Here is a 14,687-nt window from a genome sequence, read left to right as displayed (position 1 = left end):
ACCAGACACATGGCTATTTTCTGTACTTTTCAGGCATCTGGGATGCTCCTGTATAGAAAGTATGGAATGCTTCACAAAAGAGAAGCAATGTACATGTTAGCATACATGTGTAACTCAAGGCAGAGCTAATTATGTTACTATACACACAATTCCCTTCCACTGGCAAATACATAAAGCCAAATGAAAAGCAGAACAAATCAAAGTATTTTAAAAGACGATTCAGTGCCCATTCGGTTTAGCCATATGAAACAACTGATTTGTTTTTGTTGTGAATACTCCGGGTCCAGTGATTAAGTCATGCCCTGCAAGTCACTGAAAGGCATGACCTTGCTCAGGGGAGCACCAGGCCCTCTTGCATCCTCCTGTCATCTGCTCCAAAAGGCTGGAGTTTGAGAGGGAAACCTGCAACTGTGTTTCAAACTATTGGTTCCATTTCAGTATCTTTCCACTGGTAAAATGTTTGCTTTCTATGGGTTGGCTGGAGTTCAGTGTCACTATTTAAGATGATCTGGTTTTTGGCTGCTAATAATGAAATATAAACAAATTTCTTCTGATGTAAATCTGTTGCTATGTTTTCTCTATTTAGAATAGAGTTAGAACATACTGGCAAGATGCACTCCCACAATGTCAGTTAAGGTTTTAACACTTCCCTCTCAACATTTTTCAGTGAGGGACAACTCCAAAGTGTGTGCATCCCTCACAGATTTTTACTTTGCTGACAGTGACGGCCAATTCCTTAAAGCAACAGAAAGCACTTGTTTTGAGGACTCCTGCAGGGTTTCCTGCTAATGACCTAGAGCAACATCTTGTTGGGCTGGAAAGCTCAGTGCAACTCAAGCAGTCTCGAGGTAAGGTTTTGCCCTTTGGTTGCTGAGGTGTACTTGTTTGCAATATAAATATTTTCAGCTCTGTGATCACAAGGTACCCCAGCTGATCAGGTGAGAAAGCTAGCAGGGAAGGGCACGCAAGGAGCACTGTGCTGATGGGTATTAGAGACAAATGAAGCATTCCACAGCAAACATCCTGCTCAGAGCTCTGCTGGCACAACTGAGAGCAGGTGAACACAAAGTATCCTGGCTGCTCTAAACACCAAGAGTTTTCTCTCTGTAGGGTGGCACAGATTCCACAAAAGTAACACATCACAGTGTCTCAGAAAGATCTCCAGCTTAGCTTTTGAGGTGTGACAGCAGCAGGACTTGCTGCAGCAGCATGAAGACACACTCTGATCTTATTCAGCTGAATCAAGTGTTTCCCTCCTTGCTAGTGGATCCATTTTCACATCTCTCATGCTTCAGGGTTCATGATGAAACAAACCCCAAACTTCAGACTTGGAGCATGAACACAGAAATTTCACGGAAAAATACAATTTCAGGAGGTTGTGAGTGCATAGAGCACATGGAAATAGAGTACAAAGGAGGTTACCTGGCAGGGCAGTCCTCTGTGTTGCATGACTGGTGAATAATCACTGGCTTTTGCAGTTCTCTGCACTGGGATTCGTTTACTTTCTGTTTCTCTGCGTTCATGCACTGTAGCCCTCTGGAGCGGGTTCCTGAATGCCCACAGCTCGCAGAGCAAGGACTCCACTCAGCATATTCCCATGCATAATCTAAGAAATGCAATTGGAAGCAGTGTGAGAGAGGCACTGTACCTTGTAACTGTGTCACATTTTGATTGATTTGGCAGCATACTCTGTAGGCTGGACAGATACTGCATCCTCTGTAGACAAGCAAATATTTCAGCATTATGAAAAGGGATCACGAGCCAAAGTAGAATTTAGTCCTACTCAGCTTCCCCTCAAGTTCAGCCCTTACCTATGAGCACAAAGCTCTCTAAAAAGCAAATGGGATCAGCATATGTGCATATGAAGGGCAGAACCTGGCTCACAGTAGGAACTGAGGAGCTTCTTTTAAAACTTTCATAACATTTTTATATAATGAGCAAACTAAAAAGAGGAAACTATAAATCAGGCTCTCTAGGTTTCCTGCTGTTCTACAATAAGTTTATTCTGAAGAAAACTCATCTTACTCCAGACACCTCACATAATTTCAGGATTTAAGAAAATCCTGTACTAAACTACAGAGAAGTACTTAATGCAAAAATAATTTGCTACTGAGGCATCTGGCAAGATGAAAAAAGGAATTTGTTTTAAAGACCGTTTTATATTAAAAACCGATCACTTCTGACAATTACTACCTTTATATTTAGTCACAATTCCACACTTACCCCTTCCTCCAAAATTTTTTTTTGACACTTGGTAAAAGATGAAGTACTATGCAATATTGACAGATCTTTATGTGATCACAGAAGGAGTCAGGTTTTTCTATAATAACCAAGAATAATTGATAGCTACCAGCTGTGTCCACAGGCTCACTCTTCCAGCACATAATGAATTCTTTAACTTATTGTTTTTCAATGTTTCCTTATTACTTCTGGGTTTCTTAAAATAATACAGAAGGGCCTTTTTCAAAGTAGAAATAGTTAAATTTACTGACTGTAGCTATGATGGAGAGACTGTATTGTTTGTTTAACTAGGATGACACTGCTCAGAAGTGCCCTCAATATGCCTACTGTGCAAAAACCACCAAAGGAGATTATGCAGTCTCACAAATGCATTGGTATTGCCATGATGAAACATTTACGTAAGTGTCAATCAGAGTTAAAGCTCACAACTATAAAATGAAATCACCCCAAAATACTGAGCAACCTGGCTGGGAAAGGGGATTGGACAACACTAAAGCAGGTGGAGTGTTCAGGACCTGGTTAGACCTGTTCAGAAATTCTAACTGTAGCGAGCTCTAGATTAGGATCAAGGAGGACTGGACTTATTTTTTGATAAATTCTACTAGAATATTTTCTGACTCAGTTCATTAATATTTTTACTTAATTTTTATTTTTAAAATAAATTTTTTGATCATAGATACGTTTAAGTAAAATTACTTTGCAAATGTAACTGACTCTCTAACCCCAGACATAGCAGAACCATCCTCACCCATGAAACAGTCACTGAGAATACCCTTATATACAGCATAGGGGATCTGATCCTACTGCCTGAGTCCTTTACACCATAAGCCAAACCATATTGATAGGTTAAGAGATAAAACACATACCGAACCTTTGAATTTCAACAGGTACTTGTTTTTAAATCTGATTTGCATTCCCTGGGAATTGACTGGTCAGATTTTTTTTTTTTTAATGTCAAAGGGAGTTTGATGCTTTGCTGCCAGACTCTTAGGAGGATCTAAGTTCCTAACTATAACTGGGCTTTTAAAAAGACAATGTAATTAATTTCTAAAGTATTTAAAATGTTTAAAGCTTTATAACATGTTTGCAGATACAGACGATTGTCTTGCTGGTGTATATGTAAGATTCTTCTCAACTTTATCTATAATCCTCAGTCGTACATTTTATAACCTACTACTGTGGTTTTGTGCAAGTGCATTACACTGGAGAACATTACAAGATATTCTTGAAAACTTAACATGGAAATCAGTGAGCATGCAGTGTGCCCTGGTACACTGATATGTTTAAGGGTGACTGCAGTAAGATCACTACCATACTGATTGTAATGATGCTGGATTATGGCAATTACATTGAAATTATTTTGATCATAATGAAGGTATTTCCAAAGATAACCTCAAAGTCAGTTTTGTTTCAGTTTGGTGGGCTATCACAGCAGCAATTTGTATCATTTGTTGAAGGAGAAATGCCTGCCTGATTTAAAAATGTTTAAGCAGAAAGACCCATTCTCTCAGCTTCTCAGATACACAAGTAAGAAATCAGAACCCCCACATGATATTTGGATACACATTAATTCCCATATCCAACTCTGAGTACAGGCATTGTCTATTGACTAAATGGGACTATCCACATATGTGAAGTTAAACATTGAAGTAAACTTTCAATGCACAAAAGCAGGTTAGTTTTCAGGAAAGTCTCTACAGAGCGAAAGAATATATTTTAAAATTCAAGAATTTGTCATATAATTTTCAACAAACCTTCCTTCTTGACATTTACCCAAACTGACATTAGTTTTGCACTAGCTGAAGTCCAACATTGGAATTGTCCAGCAAATTGACCAGAGTTGGTGTTCACCTCTAGGATACGACCCCCAACCAGGGTTCGGTATTCCAAGGTCTTAACTTCCTCAACTGGACTATCTCCAAAAAGCCAGTGGACTGTGTATCTGTAGCTGGGCAGCACCGGGCAACCTAAAAATCAACAGGATTTTAGCAGGTTTTCCTAGACACACTGAAACATTTGTGAACAAGGATGTATGACTGTGTGATTCTTCATAAAAGACATTACCGTTCTAATTAAAAACAAGCATATGCATAAATTCACTGAAGTCCAAACTATGGCCCAAAACCCTGACTGCTCCTGGAGGGATATCAGGTCTGTGGTAATACTTGCCACACTTCTTTATATTTTCGCTTTCAGTAGGTTCTTATAAACTTAACTTATATACAAACAAAGTGGATGGGGGGAGCAATTATTTAAATAGAGCAAAGATTTAATCTCAGACTCTGTAATATGCAAATAAGTCTGTAATTAAAGAGTTTTTATCTGTTTGGTGAAAGGAATCATAAACACATTGAATAAAATTGCTGCATTTTCACTCCATGGGCACAAGCAGGAATGCAGAGGCCTTCATTTAGACAGGGGAAAAAAACCAAACAAACACTTCTAGAGCCCAGCTGAATCCCCTCCCATTTTTTTCAAGTGAAGCTCAAAGAGTAATTATGCGGCTTTAGTGTCACAATGAGTCACCTCAAGATGTCTAAAAGGTCACCCTTCTAAAATAATTTTTGGAAAGTTGAATAAAAAAAATACCATGTGTCTTAGTCTAAGGCTTCCTCCGTGATAACAGAAAGCTGAGGCAGAGTTAGGAAATCCAGGTGGTCACCAAACCTGGACTCTTGGGAATTACACTCACTTTTTCCATGGGGCCCCCTTCAACTTAATGAAATAAATAAATAAATAATATAAATGACAAAGCAGAAAAGACAACACACCTATTCTTAGTGGATCTCCAGGTACCACAGTGACATTTGTACCAATTCCAGATGCCATTATGATACGCCTTCTTCTGCTTCCCTTTGAGAATTGAGTGCTACTCTCTGTAAATCTTTGTTCTGTAACACAATGCATAAGATCTCTTCTTACCAAGAATTAAATTGTGATGCTAAAAAAAAATTATCAAAATATCCAGCATGCTAGTTATGAAGCAGGATAGTAGCACTTTGCAATTCTTTAGGATCAACTTCATTTATGCCCATATAGCAAATAAACTTCAGATATGTAAGCAGGGAAACACAGAAATTATTTGTTTATGCAAGTTTCTACATTAATCAAATTTATTGAATTTATCAGAAAAACAGGCCTGTAACACTTAGTGTAAAAACAAGATTTACAGGATGCATTTCCTGGTTTTCATGCCAATGTTATTTATTGTTTCATTACAAGCCACTAACATACAGAAATTGTAAGAAAAATAATTCTCTCAGAGGAATTCTCTCAGGGCAGTTCCTCTGTTCTTTTAGATGGAATTCAGACAAAGTGCTACAACAGAAAAAAAAAGAAGAAAATCTTTTAAAATCTCATTATGCACACAGATAGCATAATGTATGCAGAACCGAATGCCTATCACTATAGCAACTCCTCCTTTCTATCATATGCTGGCAGAATAACTGCCAAAAATGTGGGCAATCTGTCAGTAACACACAGTTCTTACCACTTAGTCAACAATTCTCTTCTAATGAATGTACATAATATCCATGACTCTTCCTCCAGAAGAGTTTAAATCCTCTGCTACATTCTAACTTCTGTGGGTTATTTTACATGGGTTAAACCCTTTTCCTCAGTGTGTAATGTCTGTACGAAGCCTCCTGCTTGTCTGTAAACACTGGGACAAAACAAGTGTTCACAAAACCAGTGATGCCAGTTCGACAGGCAAAAAACTGGTTGCCATGTCAGGCCTTAGGAACTTTTATTGGAAAGGCTGCACAGACTTTGTGCTACTGCTGGACTGCCCTCGGTCAGGCAGTAAATGCTGCAGCCAAGACCAAAAACTGCTGTGATGTTGTTTTAGACAACACTGAGCTGGTGCAATCTGCAAATCCTGACAGCAGAAGTCCTCCCATTTCACCGCAGTCCTGCACAGCCAAAAACTTGCAGAATTTGGCCCTCTCCTACCCGCTCCAGATTTATTTAAACCAATGTCATGTGACCAGGAATAGAAACAAAGTTCAGACTCCTGTGAGCAATCTTCCAGTCACGTCATTGTAATAATATTCCCCTCTGGAACATCCCAAGTTTTCATGTACTCCAGGAAAACTGAAACCAGGAAGGCAGCTTCAGCCTACACTCATCCTCACACAGAGACTCATATTATGCCTCTGGAAGGTCTTCCTTGGCCAACAGACCCAAACATGTCCAACCTGCTCTCCGTGTGCGCCCAAGAAAGAGAGTTTTGTAGCAGGATTGGCCATGGGGAGCTGTGCTGCTCTTTGTACAGCAAAATAGTGAGAAAGCTCATCTCTAGAGCCAAATGATCCATTTACTGGAGTGATTTGCAAGGCAAGATTGTATTATGTAGTATTACATTATTAATCTACTTACAATAGGGTATTCTATATGGAGTTTTTCCTTAAATTTTCTATTCTGAGAGTCAGGAGCTCACGTTCAGATTTTTTATTTCCATGCCTCTACGTTTTATTGGCCTCAATAATTAAAAACCCCAACATAACAAACAAAACAAAAACCAAATCCCAAAACCAGTCTTTGCTTTCATTTTCCTGCATTTCCCTGCAGATTTTCTTAATACTGAAGCCTGCCCTGTTTCCCTAGATAAAAGCACAGGGAACAATGTAACATGACAGTGGATTTAATTTCTAATGTGTCAGCTGGTTTAAGGGCTGATATTTGTTGCCTGGAATCAAGAAGATGAAATAACCTTGAAGTGAAGAGTCAAACTGTCTGTACACAGATCCACATTACAGGAAACACAATAAAGAACAGATCCCAGGGAGTCAGATGCAATCAAAAATTCCAAATTCCTAATAAAGTGCTAAGTATCCCCCCAACTATTTTATTGTTAAATTTTGATTATAAAGTGTCTCCCTGTTGTTATCAGTAAGGAATTCTCATTTAGCACTTACCAGTTATTTGGAGAACAGAAGCAGCTTCAGCTTTTCCGAGAGCATTAGTTGCTCTGCAGGTGTATATTCCTGCATCTTCATAGGAAACATTCCTCAGAAATAAAGAGCCATTCAAAACCAAGAAAGAATTGATTTGTAGAATGTCGTTCTTCTTCAACCATGTTACGTTTGGTTGTGGAACACCTTTAAAATGCAAGTAATTAAAGCATTTATTGTGAGAGATAAACCGTAGGGTTTACATTGCTAACTGATACTGTAACATCCAAGAATCCCGGGTTTCCATTGTCATTTCACAGGGGGGAAAACCAAAGTAACAACATTGCAGCAAAACAAGCACTTTTTACACTCACAAGAAAACTTCTCAGTTGTGAGTCTTCCTAGTAATTCAGCATCCCACTAAGATTAAAGGTTAAAATTAAAGTACTGTAAAGCCAAGCTCACAGACAGCTTTAAAAACTGCTACCAGTTCTACAAAAGCAATGTGTTCCCGTGTCTTGCTGTTGAACAAGATGTGAGACCATTAAACCCAGTCAGGACCAGCTGATGTAAAGATCTGCACAGACCCTCTACATTCAACTCGTCTCTCAAAATACATAAAGGAAGAAATTAATATTCCATTTCTGATCAAAAAGAAAAAAAATAAATGGAAAAAATATTTCTATTAAAGAACAAAAAAGGATGTATTTATCAATTAGATTAGAAAATACATGTGGCAAATTTATGCCAAAAAACTCCTGAAAACCTCTCCAAGTTGCAGATGTGATCTATACACCAAGTAACAACAGTGTGAAGAGAAAAGAAGAGAAAGAGGGACTCAGCTGTTAAGCAATCTTGGTTATCATGGCATAGAAAATCAAAGGTCTATCATCATTCCTGCTGTAACTCTTGAGCTGTGAGAACCTCAGCATTTGAAGATAACTTTTCATTTTAAATTTTAATCAACAAAGTACTCTGGACATTTATTTTTTAATGAGATGATTTTTCCACTGGCACAGTACCAGTGGGAGGACTTCTACTGTTTTACATTCCTCAAATGTTTGCCTTTAAAAAGATATTTTGCTAGTTGGCAAATCAGACACCTCATTGCTTGTGCTCTGGTTGAGCTGCTGCAGCAGAAATGCTCTTTCCAAGTTCCAAAATCCTGGGGAAGTCACTGGGTAGGTTGATGCACGTGGCACAGTGAGCAGCCGCAGAGGTGCACAAAGGTGCAGGCAAGAGACAAGTCAGACCAGATAAACTGTCTTTCATTTGAACTCTTTTTCTTGCTAAATACAACAGTCAGTGCTCACTGAAGTCTACCAAAACAGGTTCTGCTACAGAAGCCGACCCAAATTTTGGACATTTGGAAGTTCCAGCCACATCCAATGCTAATTCAGACTCCTCTCTTCACAGATCATTGTGCAGTATTACTTTACAGATGATGTCTTCATGATGTGGAATGGCCTTTAGGAACAACTTTAGCATTTCAATCACTGGCTTAGCACTTCCAACGCACACCTCAAGTTTTTCCTTTGCTGTAATAGGAACCAGACATATTTTTTGGAATCTGCTATTTCACAGAAGGAAAAAGCTCCCCTCGCCATTTTGTCTAGAAAGGCAGCAGAGAGAAACACTCTTCTGCACAATCACAGATTTTATTCTAGACAATTTAGCAGCTGTTCAGTGCTTTTAAACCCATGTAGATTTGTATTTTACTGAAGATAGCTGCATAAAACAAAATTCAGATCTGCAGAGTGCACAGGGGTCCAAAACCCAGGCTATTTTTCAAGTTTCCAGAAAAAGCTTTATGCCACTTTGAAAAACCCTTTTGGAATTAGGACAAGGTCTTGTTTTAAGGGTCTTTTTTCCATTTTACCCCAGCTTTCTGGCTAAAGTGTATCATTCTCAGACATATTTTTCCTTTACAGTGTACTTTCCATGGCCATTCAGGAGTATATAGTTACTATGCAGATGGGCTGAGGAGGTGGTGTGAGGATGCTGAGCTGTTTAAGGCCTAGAGGTCTGCAGCCAGACTAACCTCACTGGCACCAAAACCCAGCAGAGCCATCAGAGTCAAAAAGCCAGAAGCAGCACAATTGAGATGGGACTAAAGTGAAAAGGTTTAAAGTCAAATTCCACAAAACACAAAAACATTTGGAATGGTTCAAATTTAAACTTTTAACCTGAGCGTCTATCAAACATCAGCCCAGTATCACCCCGGGATACAGTCCTCCCTCTCCTCTCACAACAGCATTTAGAAATGGAGCTCATTCCAGGGATTTAACTAAAGTAAAATATTTTTCTTCCAAACATGGTTTGTATCCTAAAGTTTATCCCAGAAAAATAGTCATGTCTTTATTCTTCTAGCCATGTCCCATTCAGAGATATGCAGAGCCTTTTAAAACCTTGACTGGAGTTCAGTTTGCAGAAATCTGCAGAATAGCTTTGCCACTCATTATAAGTTCAAAATTGCCTATCTGTCACATACCTTACACTCAAGTTATAGCAAATGATTCCTCTTTGTTTCTCCAAAGAGCTGTATACATTTCTCTTTAGGGGAAACAAGTGAGTAATACCACACACACACAAGTAAATCAGGCCCTTACTCAAGTGAGTAATGTGAGCACATAAACATAAACTCCAGGTCTGAGGAGCAGAAGTGCAGCCAGAGCCCTGCACAACAGCCCAGCAGCCAGTCCATCTGTCATGCACAGTGAATCCACCCAAGTGATCTTTGGGGTGCTGGCACTTACAGGTAAAGAGCCTGTGTGTGGGGAACCCATGGAAAATGATCAGTTAAATACATCACAGAAAACAACAACACTAACACATTATACACAGTTATCACATGCAGTCATTTTGAAGTGGAGTTGATGTTACCTGGATACCTCCAGGGTACATCCATAAAGGTGAGCTGTTTGAGCTGAAAATAGTAGTGGGGATAGTTACAACACTCCTCCATGGTACTTTAGCCAAAACTATCATGAAGATTTTTATCCAGGAGCTAATAATTGTTATGTGAACTGTGTGCTGAGCCTCTCTGAACTGGCCCCTTCACAATAATTTTGAGGACCCTGCAAGATTTTGCACTTCATGGTTCTATTTTTTTCCCCAAAACTTTTTATTACATGGATAAGAAAAACAGTATCACTATCTGAAAGTGAGACTGAGAGATGTTGGATTATCTTCTTAAAAACAACTAGTATTTGCAATTAAGCTCCTTCTGTGACCTTTTCATGGGCTTTTGGTTAGGTTGTCATTAAGAGTATTAAAGCAAATCCTCAGCTTGAGCGCTGAGCTAAGGGATAACAGGAAGATTCCTTTCAGAGAAGAGTTTGGGGACTGATTACAGGCGGGAGTAGAGCATGAAGGGATGAGAGGGGAACAGGACTCTGCACACTCTGCAGTCAGGACACAGATGTACATCAGAAATCAGGGGCCTCTAACCTTTCAGGGGAACCCAAAACTACAGGGCACAAATGCAACATGAATCTTTTAGAGTTGTGCATCCAGAGAGAAATCAGTCAGAAAAAAGGCTGATGGTACAGTGCTATCACATCTCCTAAGAGACACCTTAAAAATGGATTAAAGAGACAAATCTAGAAAAGAGAGACCCCTGTAGTCCAACTCCTTTGCACTCCTTGGCAAAGCAGCACATGCATTTCAAGGTCTCTGGATGCTTCAGCTTACCTATGTGTTCATACGGCCAGTGAAAAATCCTTTAGTGCCATAAAACTCATGAGAAACAGAGTTCTTGTTTATACTCTCATTTCTAGAATTCCTATTAGGAGAAACTCTTACTGTTGGAGGACACTTACAAAAAATATTTTTAGGTTTGCATTTACCTTTTAGTTTAACAGTACTTCGCATTAAACTCCGTCTCATAACCCACCAGAGAGCACAGCCCCAGTCACCATTAGCACACTTCAGGTGGAAAAAACTTCCATCGTGCAGATTTTCAGTGCTTCTCCTTTAGAAATTAGACTCCATATTTACTGCTCCCAAGATAAGATTTTTCCTTCCCTACTGGAATGCAGCACTGCACACTTTGTTAAGTGTCATCTATCAGCTCTTGTGAGAAAGCAGGCAAAGTACACAATTCCCACATTCCTCTTGTGACAAGACTCTTACAGTAGCACTGTGAAAAACACCAATTTTCCTACAGAGAAACTACAGGACAGAGTTCAAGCATACCATCAAAACACTAAAAAACCCTCTTTTTTCTCTAGGTAAGTAGTTAAGGCCTAAAACCTCTTAACCCTTTAGTACTCATGTAAATAAAACCTTAAGAGTTTTAAGTACTGTTTTCTTATCCAAGTAGAAACTAAACTAAGCAAAAATAAGCCAAACCCAAGTTTTTGTTTTCTTTTATTTTCTTAAAGGACCTGAAATTATATTTAAGCTTTGGGACATATTTGTAAGACTTCACAGAGGAGTTTGTCTTGTGCACAGGGTTGAATTCTACTGCGGATGGTTAACTCTCCCTTACACACAGGTTGATTTACACAGGGACTTTAAAAGAACAAAAATAACTTTCACCCTATCTTTGAGAGCCTTTTCCATCACAGAATTGTAGCAAGAAGACTTTTAAGCTGAAGAATTCGTGGTTTGATGCCCAGACAGAATGGAAAGGGGAAGAGGTAGGAAATAGCCTGTAGCCACTTTTGTTTCCTTCCTACTCCATCTCCACACAGATGCAGCTGAGGATGATCCCAAAGGTACCAACTCCCCAAAATGCCAAAGGTTCAGAGTCCCTGAGTGCAATATAGATCTCAGTGATTCAAATGGGAGATCTATCACTGGATTCAGATAATAACAGAATCAAACAATCATATTCTACAGCTCCAAGCCAGGAAAGCACTTAGGCATAAGACTAAATCCATTCCTATCAGGGAATGCAATTAAACACATACTCAAAATTAAAGATGGCTGTTATTGTCCTTCATTGACAAAGATGCATTCCTGAACTCAGGCCTTCTTAGTCTTAGAAAAACCTTAAAAATGCAAATCTTACTGTTGCAACGGATCTAAATCCTCTTAAAAATTTCTACTATAGACCTAAGTGGCTATAAAACTTTAAAATTAGCTTAATCTATTTTTCTGACCTCAAACACAGGTTATTTTCCACTAGCACTGGAGCAGATCTACGATACTCAATGTTCCATGAAAAAAGCCATGAGTGGCCCTGGGACAGCAAATGTTATGGAAAAAAAGTCCAGCTCCGGATAGGACTGCAAAACACGTGTTTAAAAGAAGGGAAAAAAAAAAGGAATCTGCACTATAGGGTGCCCTTAAAATATTCAGTGTTCAAAAACAAATTTCCTCCAACCTTGAAAGCCCTGTGAAATATTACACACCATAAAAATCTTGGCCTACTAACTAGTTGCTCTAAAACATTGGATATGTCTTCAAAAATTTTTCCCCCAGCTATGTAGAATCTCATAAAGTATTCTGTATTTCCCATTCAAGAGCAAGGCAGAACTGTGCTGGCACAAAGCACATTTCTCTGCATTTCACTAAAAGTTTACCTAATTTCAGAGGCTAAATTTGCATGTCAACTTTCAGAGGAAACACTTCTGTGTCAGCAATACACACAATGAATGTCACCTGACTATTATTTACCCTACACTCACTAACACCTCCAGTGCACTTACAGAGCAATTGCTTTGACTGATACGTCTTCATATTTTCTCTCATAAACTGCCTTCATATTCACCTGAATTATGGTCGGACAATCAACTTCTAGTGAACCCTAAAAAGCCTAAACCTTGTTGCTACTGAAATTACCAGTATGAATCTTGCCCACTTCACCAGGAATAACAGCCTTGGATAGAGCACCAGCGTGAGACATTCTGCCACTCGGTGTGATCCCCCAACCTGCCCTCTGACACTGCCCCTTCTCTCACAATCTTTAAAAGCTATTACCTTTCCTGCTTCCTACCAGCCCCTCTTCCTAGGTGGTAGCAGCATCTGGCAGGATTTAGATATTCTTACCGACATCTGGTGACCTCCTTAGAGGGGTTCCCCAACAAGACCCCTTCTTGTCCCACTCTTACTACAGCTCTGTTGGGTTCTGTTTAGTTCTCTGGCTGTCATCTCAAAGAGAACTTGATCTTTTTTCCAGCTGCAGAAGTTTAAGGCTAATATTTTTCAAAATCAGGCACTTAAAGCAAGGCAACTAATGATTGCTAGACTGAATTCTGTAGTCGACCCCCAACAACGACTTGGTTGGTGTTCATTAGGGTAGTTCCACAATTCAGCACTGTTAGCAGAGACTGTTTTGCCCAACTGTGGAAATTATATTTTCACTTCACTGACTAACAGTGCTATATCACCAAGGACTCAGACATTTATCATCATAAAGTACATACACACGCAGGGACTTAGAAAATATAATTTCATCAGAAATTAAAGAACTACGGAGGAATTGCTACCCTTAATTAGACCTGAAGTCCAATTAAAAGCACTTATTGTCCATTGATGGGTACCTGGGGATGTGTAGGCAGAGTACAAAAGTCATGGCACTTATTGAATGACCCCTCCTCAATATACCTTCCTATGTTCCAGGACCAGAAGTAGCCCTCAGACCATCAAGCCTATTTCCTCTAACAGTGCTGTCCTCTCTACCTCGTCCAGCACTAATATATAGTTTTTTGAGATGAGATTAATAAGCTGCAAACAGAATTCACCAGAGCTTTAAGCAATGGCCAGTTTATATTTTCTATTCTTCCATCCATTCCTCTGTCATTAGCTTTGATTTGCCTTTATGGCCAGCACCCAGCAAGTGTGCTGGTGTTCCCATGGAACTACCCACCATGACTCCACAGATCCTTCTCTGAGTGACAGTCTTCAGGTACAGACACATCTATATGTCTGTCTTTAGAATTACTTGCTCTATGTGTACATTTATTCTGCAATATCAATTCAGAACACCCTTTGCCCTCATTTAGCTATTAAACATGACTTGTGTGATCCTGCTGCAACTCTTTGCAGAGCTTTAGATCCAATTAGCCTGTATAAATCTTCATTCTTTAAAGCTGTAGTCAACTAACTGCTCACATTCTTTTTGAGAACTTCTATAAAAATGCTGAGAATCACAAATACTAGAACAGTCTTTGGGGCACCCTACCCTCTCTCCACAGTAAATTTGACCACTTGTTCCTCTCAGTCATTCAATCAGGTGCTAACCAGTGAGCTCACCTCTTCCTTTACACTATTAGATTATGTTAAACTTTGCCTAGGGAACTTCTTGACAGTTTTTTGCAAATTGAAGTAGGAAGCATTTGAAATTTTACTTTTACACAACTCATCTTAACCCCTCATGAATTAGGAATTTAAAGGAAATTCCTCCAATTAGCAAAGCTGTGAGAGAAAAAAAAGCAATGCTGTAAACCATTTCAATTTTTGTTTTCCCCCCTCCTCCCTGAAGTCTGCAGGCTACATCTACATCAGAAAGTAGTGAAGGGCCTTAGGAACGTACTTTTAAAGAGACACAGTAGGTACTGAGGTCCCAAAACACTCTTGATGAGTGTTGGGATGAGGATTGCTTTG

At 39.2% G+C, this 14,687-nt stretch overlaps 1 protein-coding gene across 6 annotated transcripts in view; it reads right to left on the bottom strand.

Annotated features, from left to right (window-relative positions):
• ADAMTSL3 (ADAMTS like 3) overlaps positions 1 to 14,687 on the bottom strand; it is a 180,295-nt gene that overhangs the window by 5,585 nt on the left and 160,023 nt on the right. For all 6 annotated transcript variants that reach the window (XM_051796581.1, XM_051796584.1, XM_051796585.1 and 3 more), the window contains exons 24-27: positions 7,158 to 7,340; positions 5,013 to 5,132; positions 3,996 to 4,208; positions 1,423 to 1,606 (exon numbers count right to left, since the gene is read on the bottom strand). In XM_051796581.1, the coding sequence (XP_051652541.1) occupies positions 1,423 to 1,606; positions 3,996 to 4,208; positions 5,013 to 5,132; positions 7,158 to 7,340 (700 nt within the window). The remainder of the gene's footprint in view (positions 1 to 1,422; positions 1,607 to 3,995; positions 4,209 to 5,012; positions 5,133 to 7,157; positions 7,341 to 14,687) is intronic.

This window comes from Manacus candei, unplaced genomic scaffold (assembly GCF_025592945.1).
Source record: "Manacus candei isolate 608988 ecotype Guabito, Panama unplaced genomic scaffold, ASM2559294v1 h1tg000046l, whole genome shotgun sequence".
Taxonomy (NCBI): domain Eukaryota; kingdom Metazoa; phylum Chordata; class Aves; order Passeriformes; family Pipridae; genus Manacus; species Manacus candei.
Note: the sequence above shows the minus strand (reverse complement) of the source record. Positions and strands in the feature narration are given on the sequence as shown.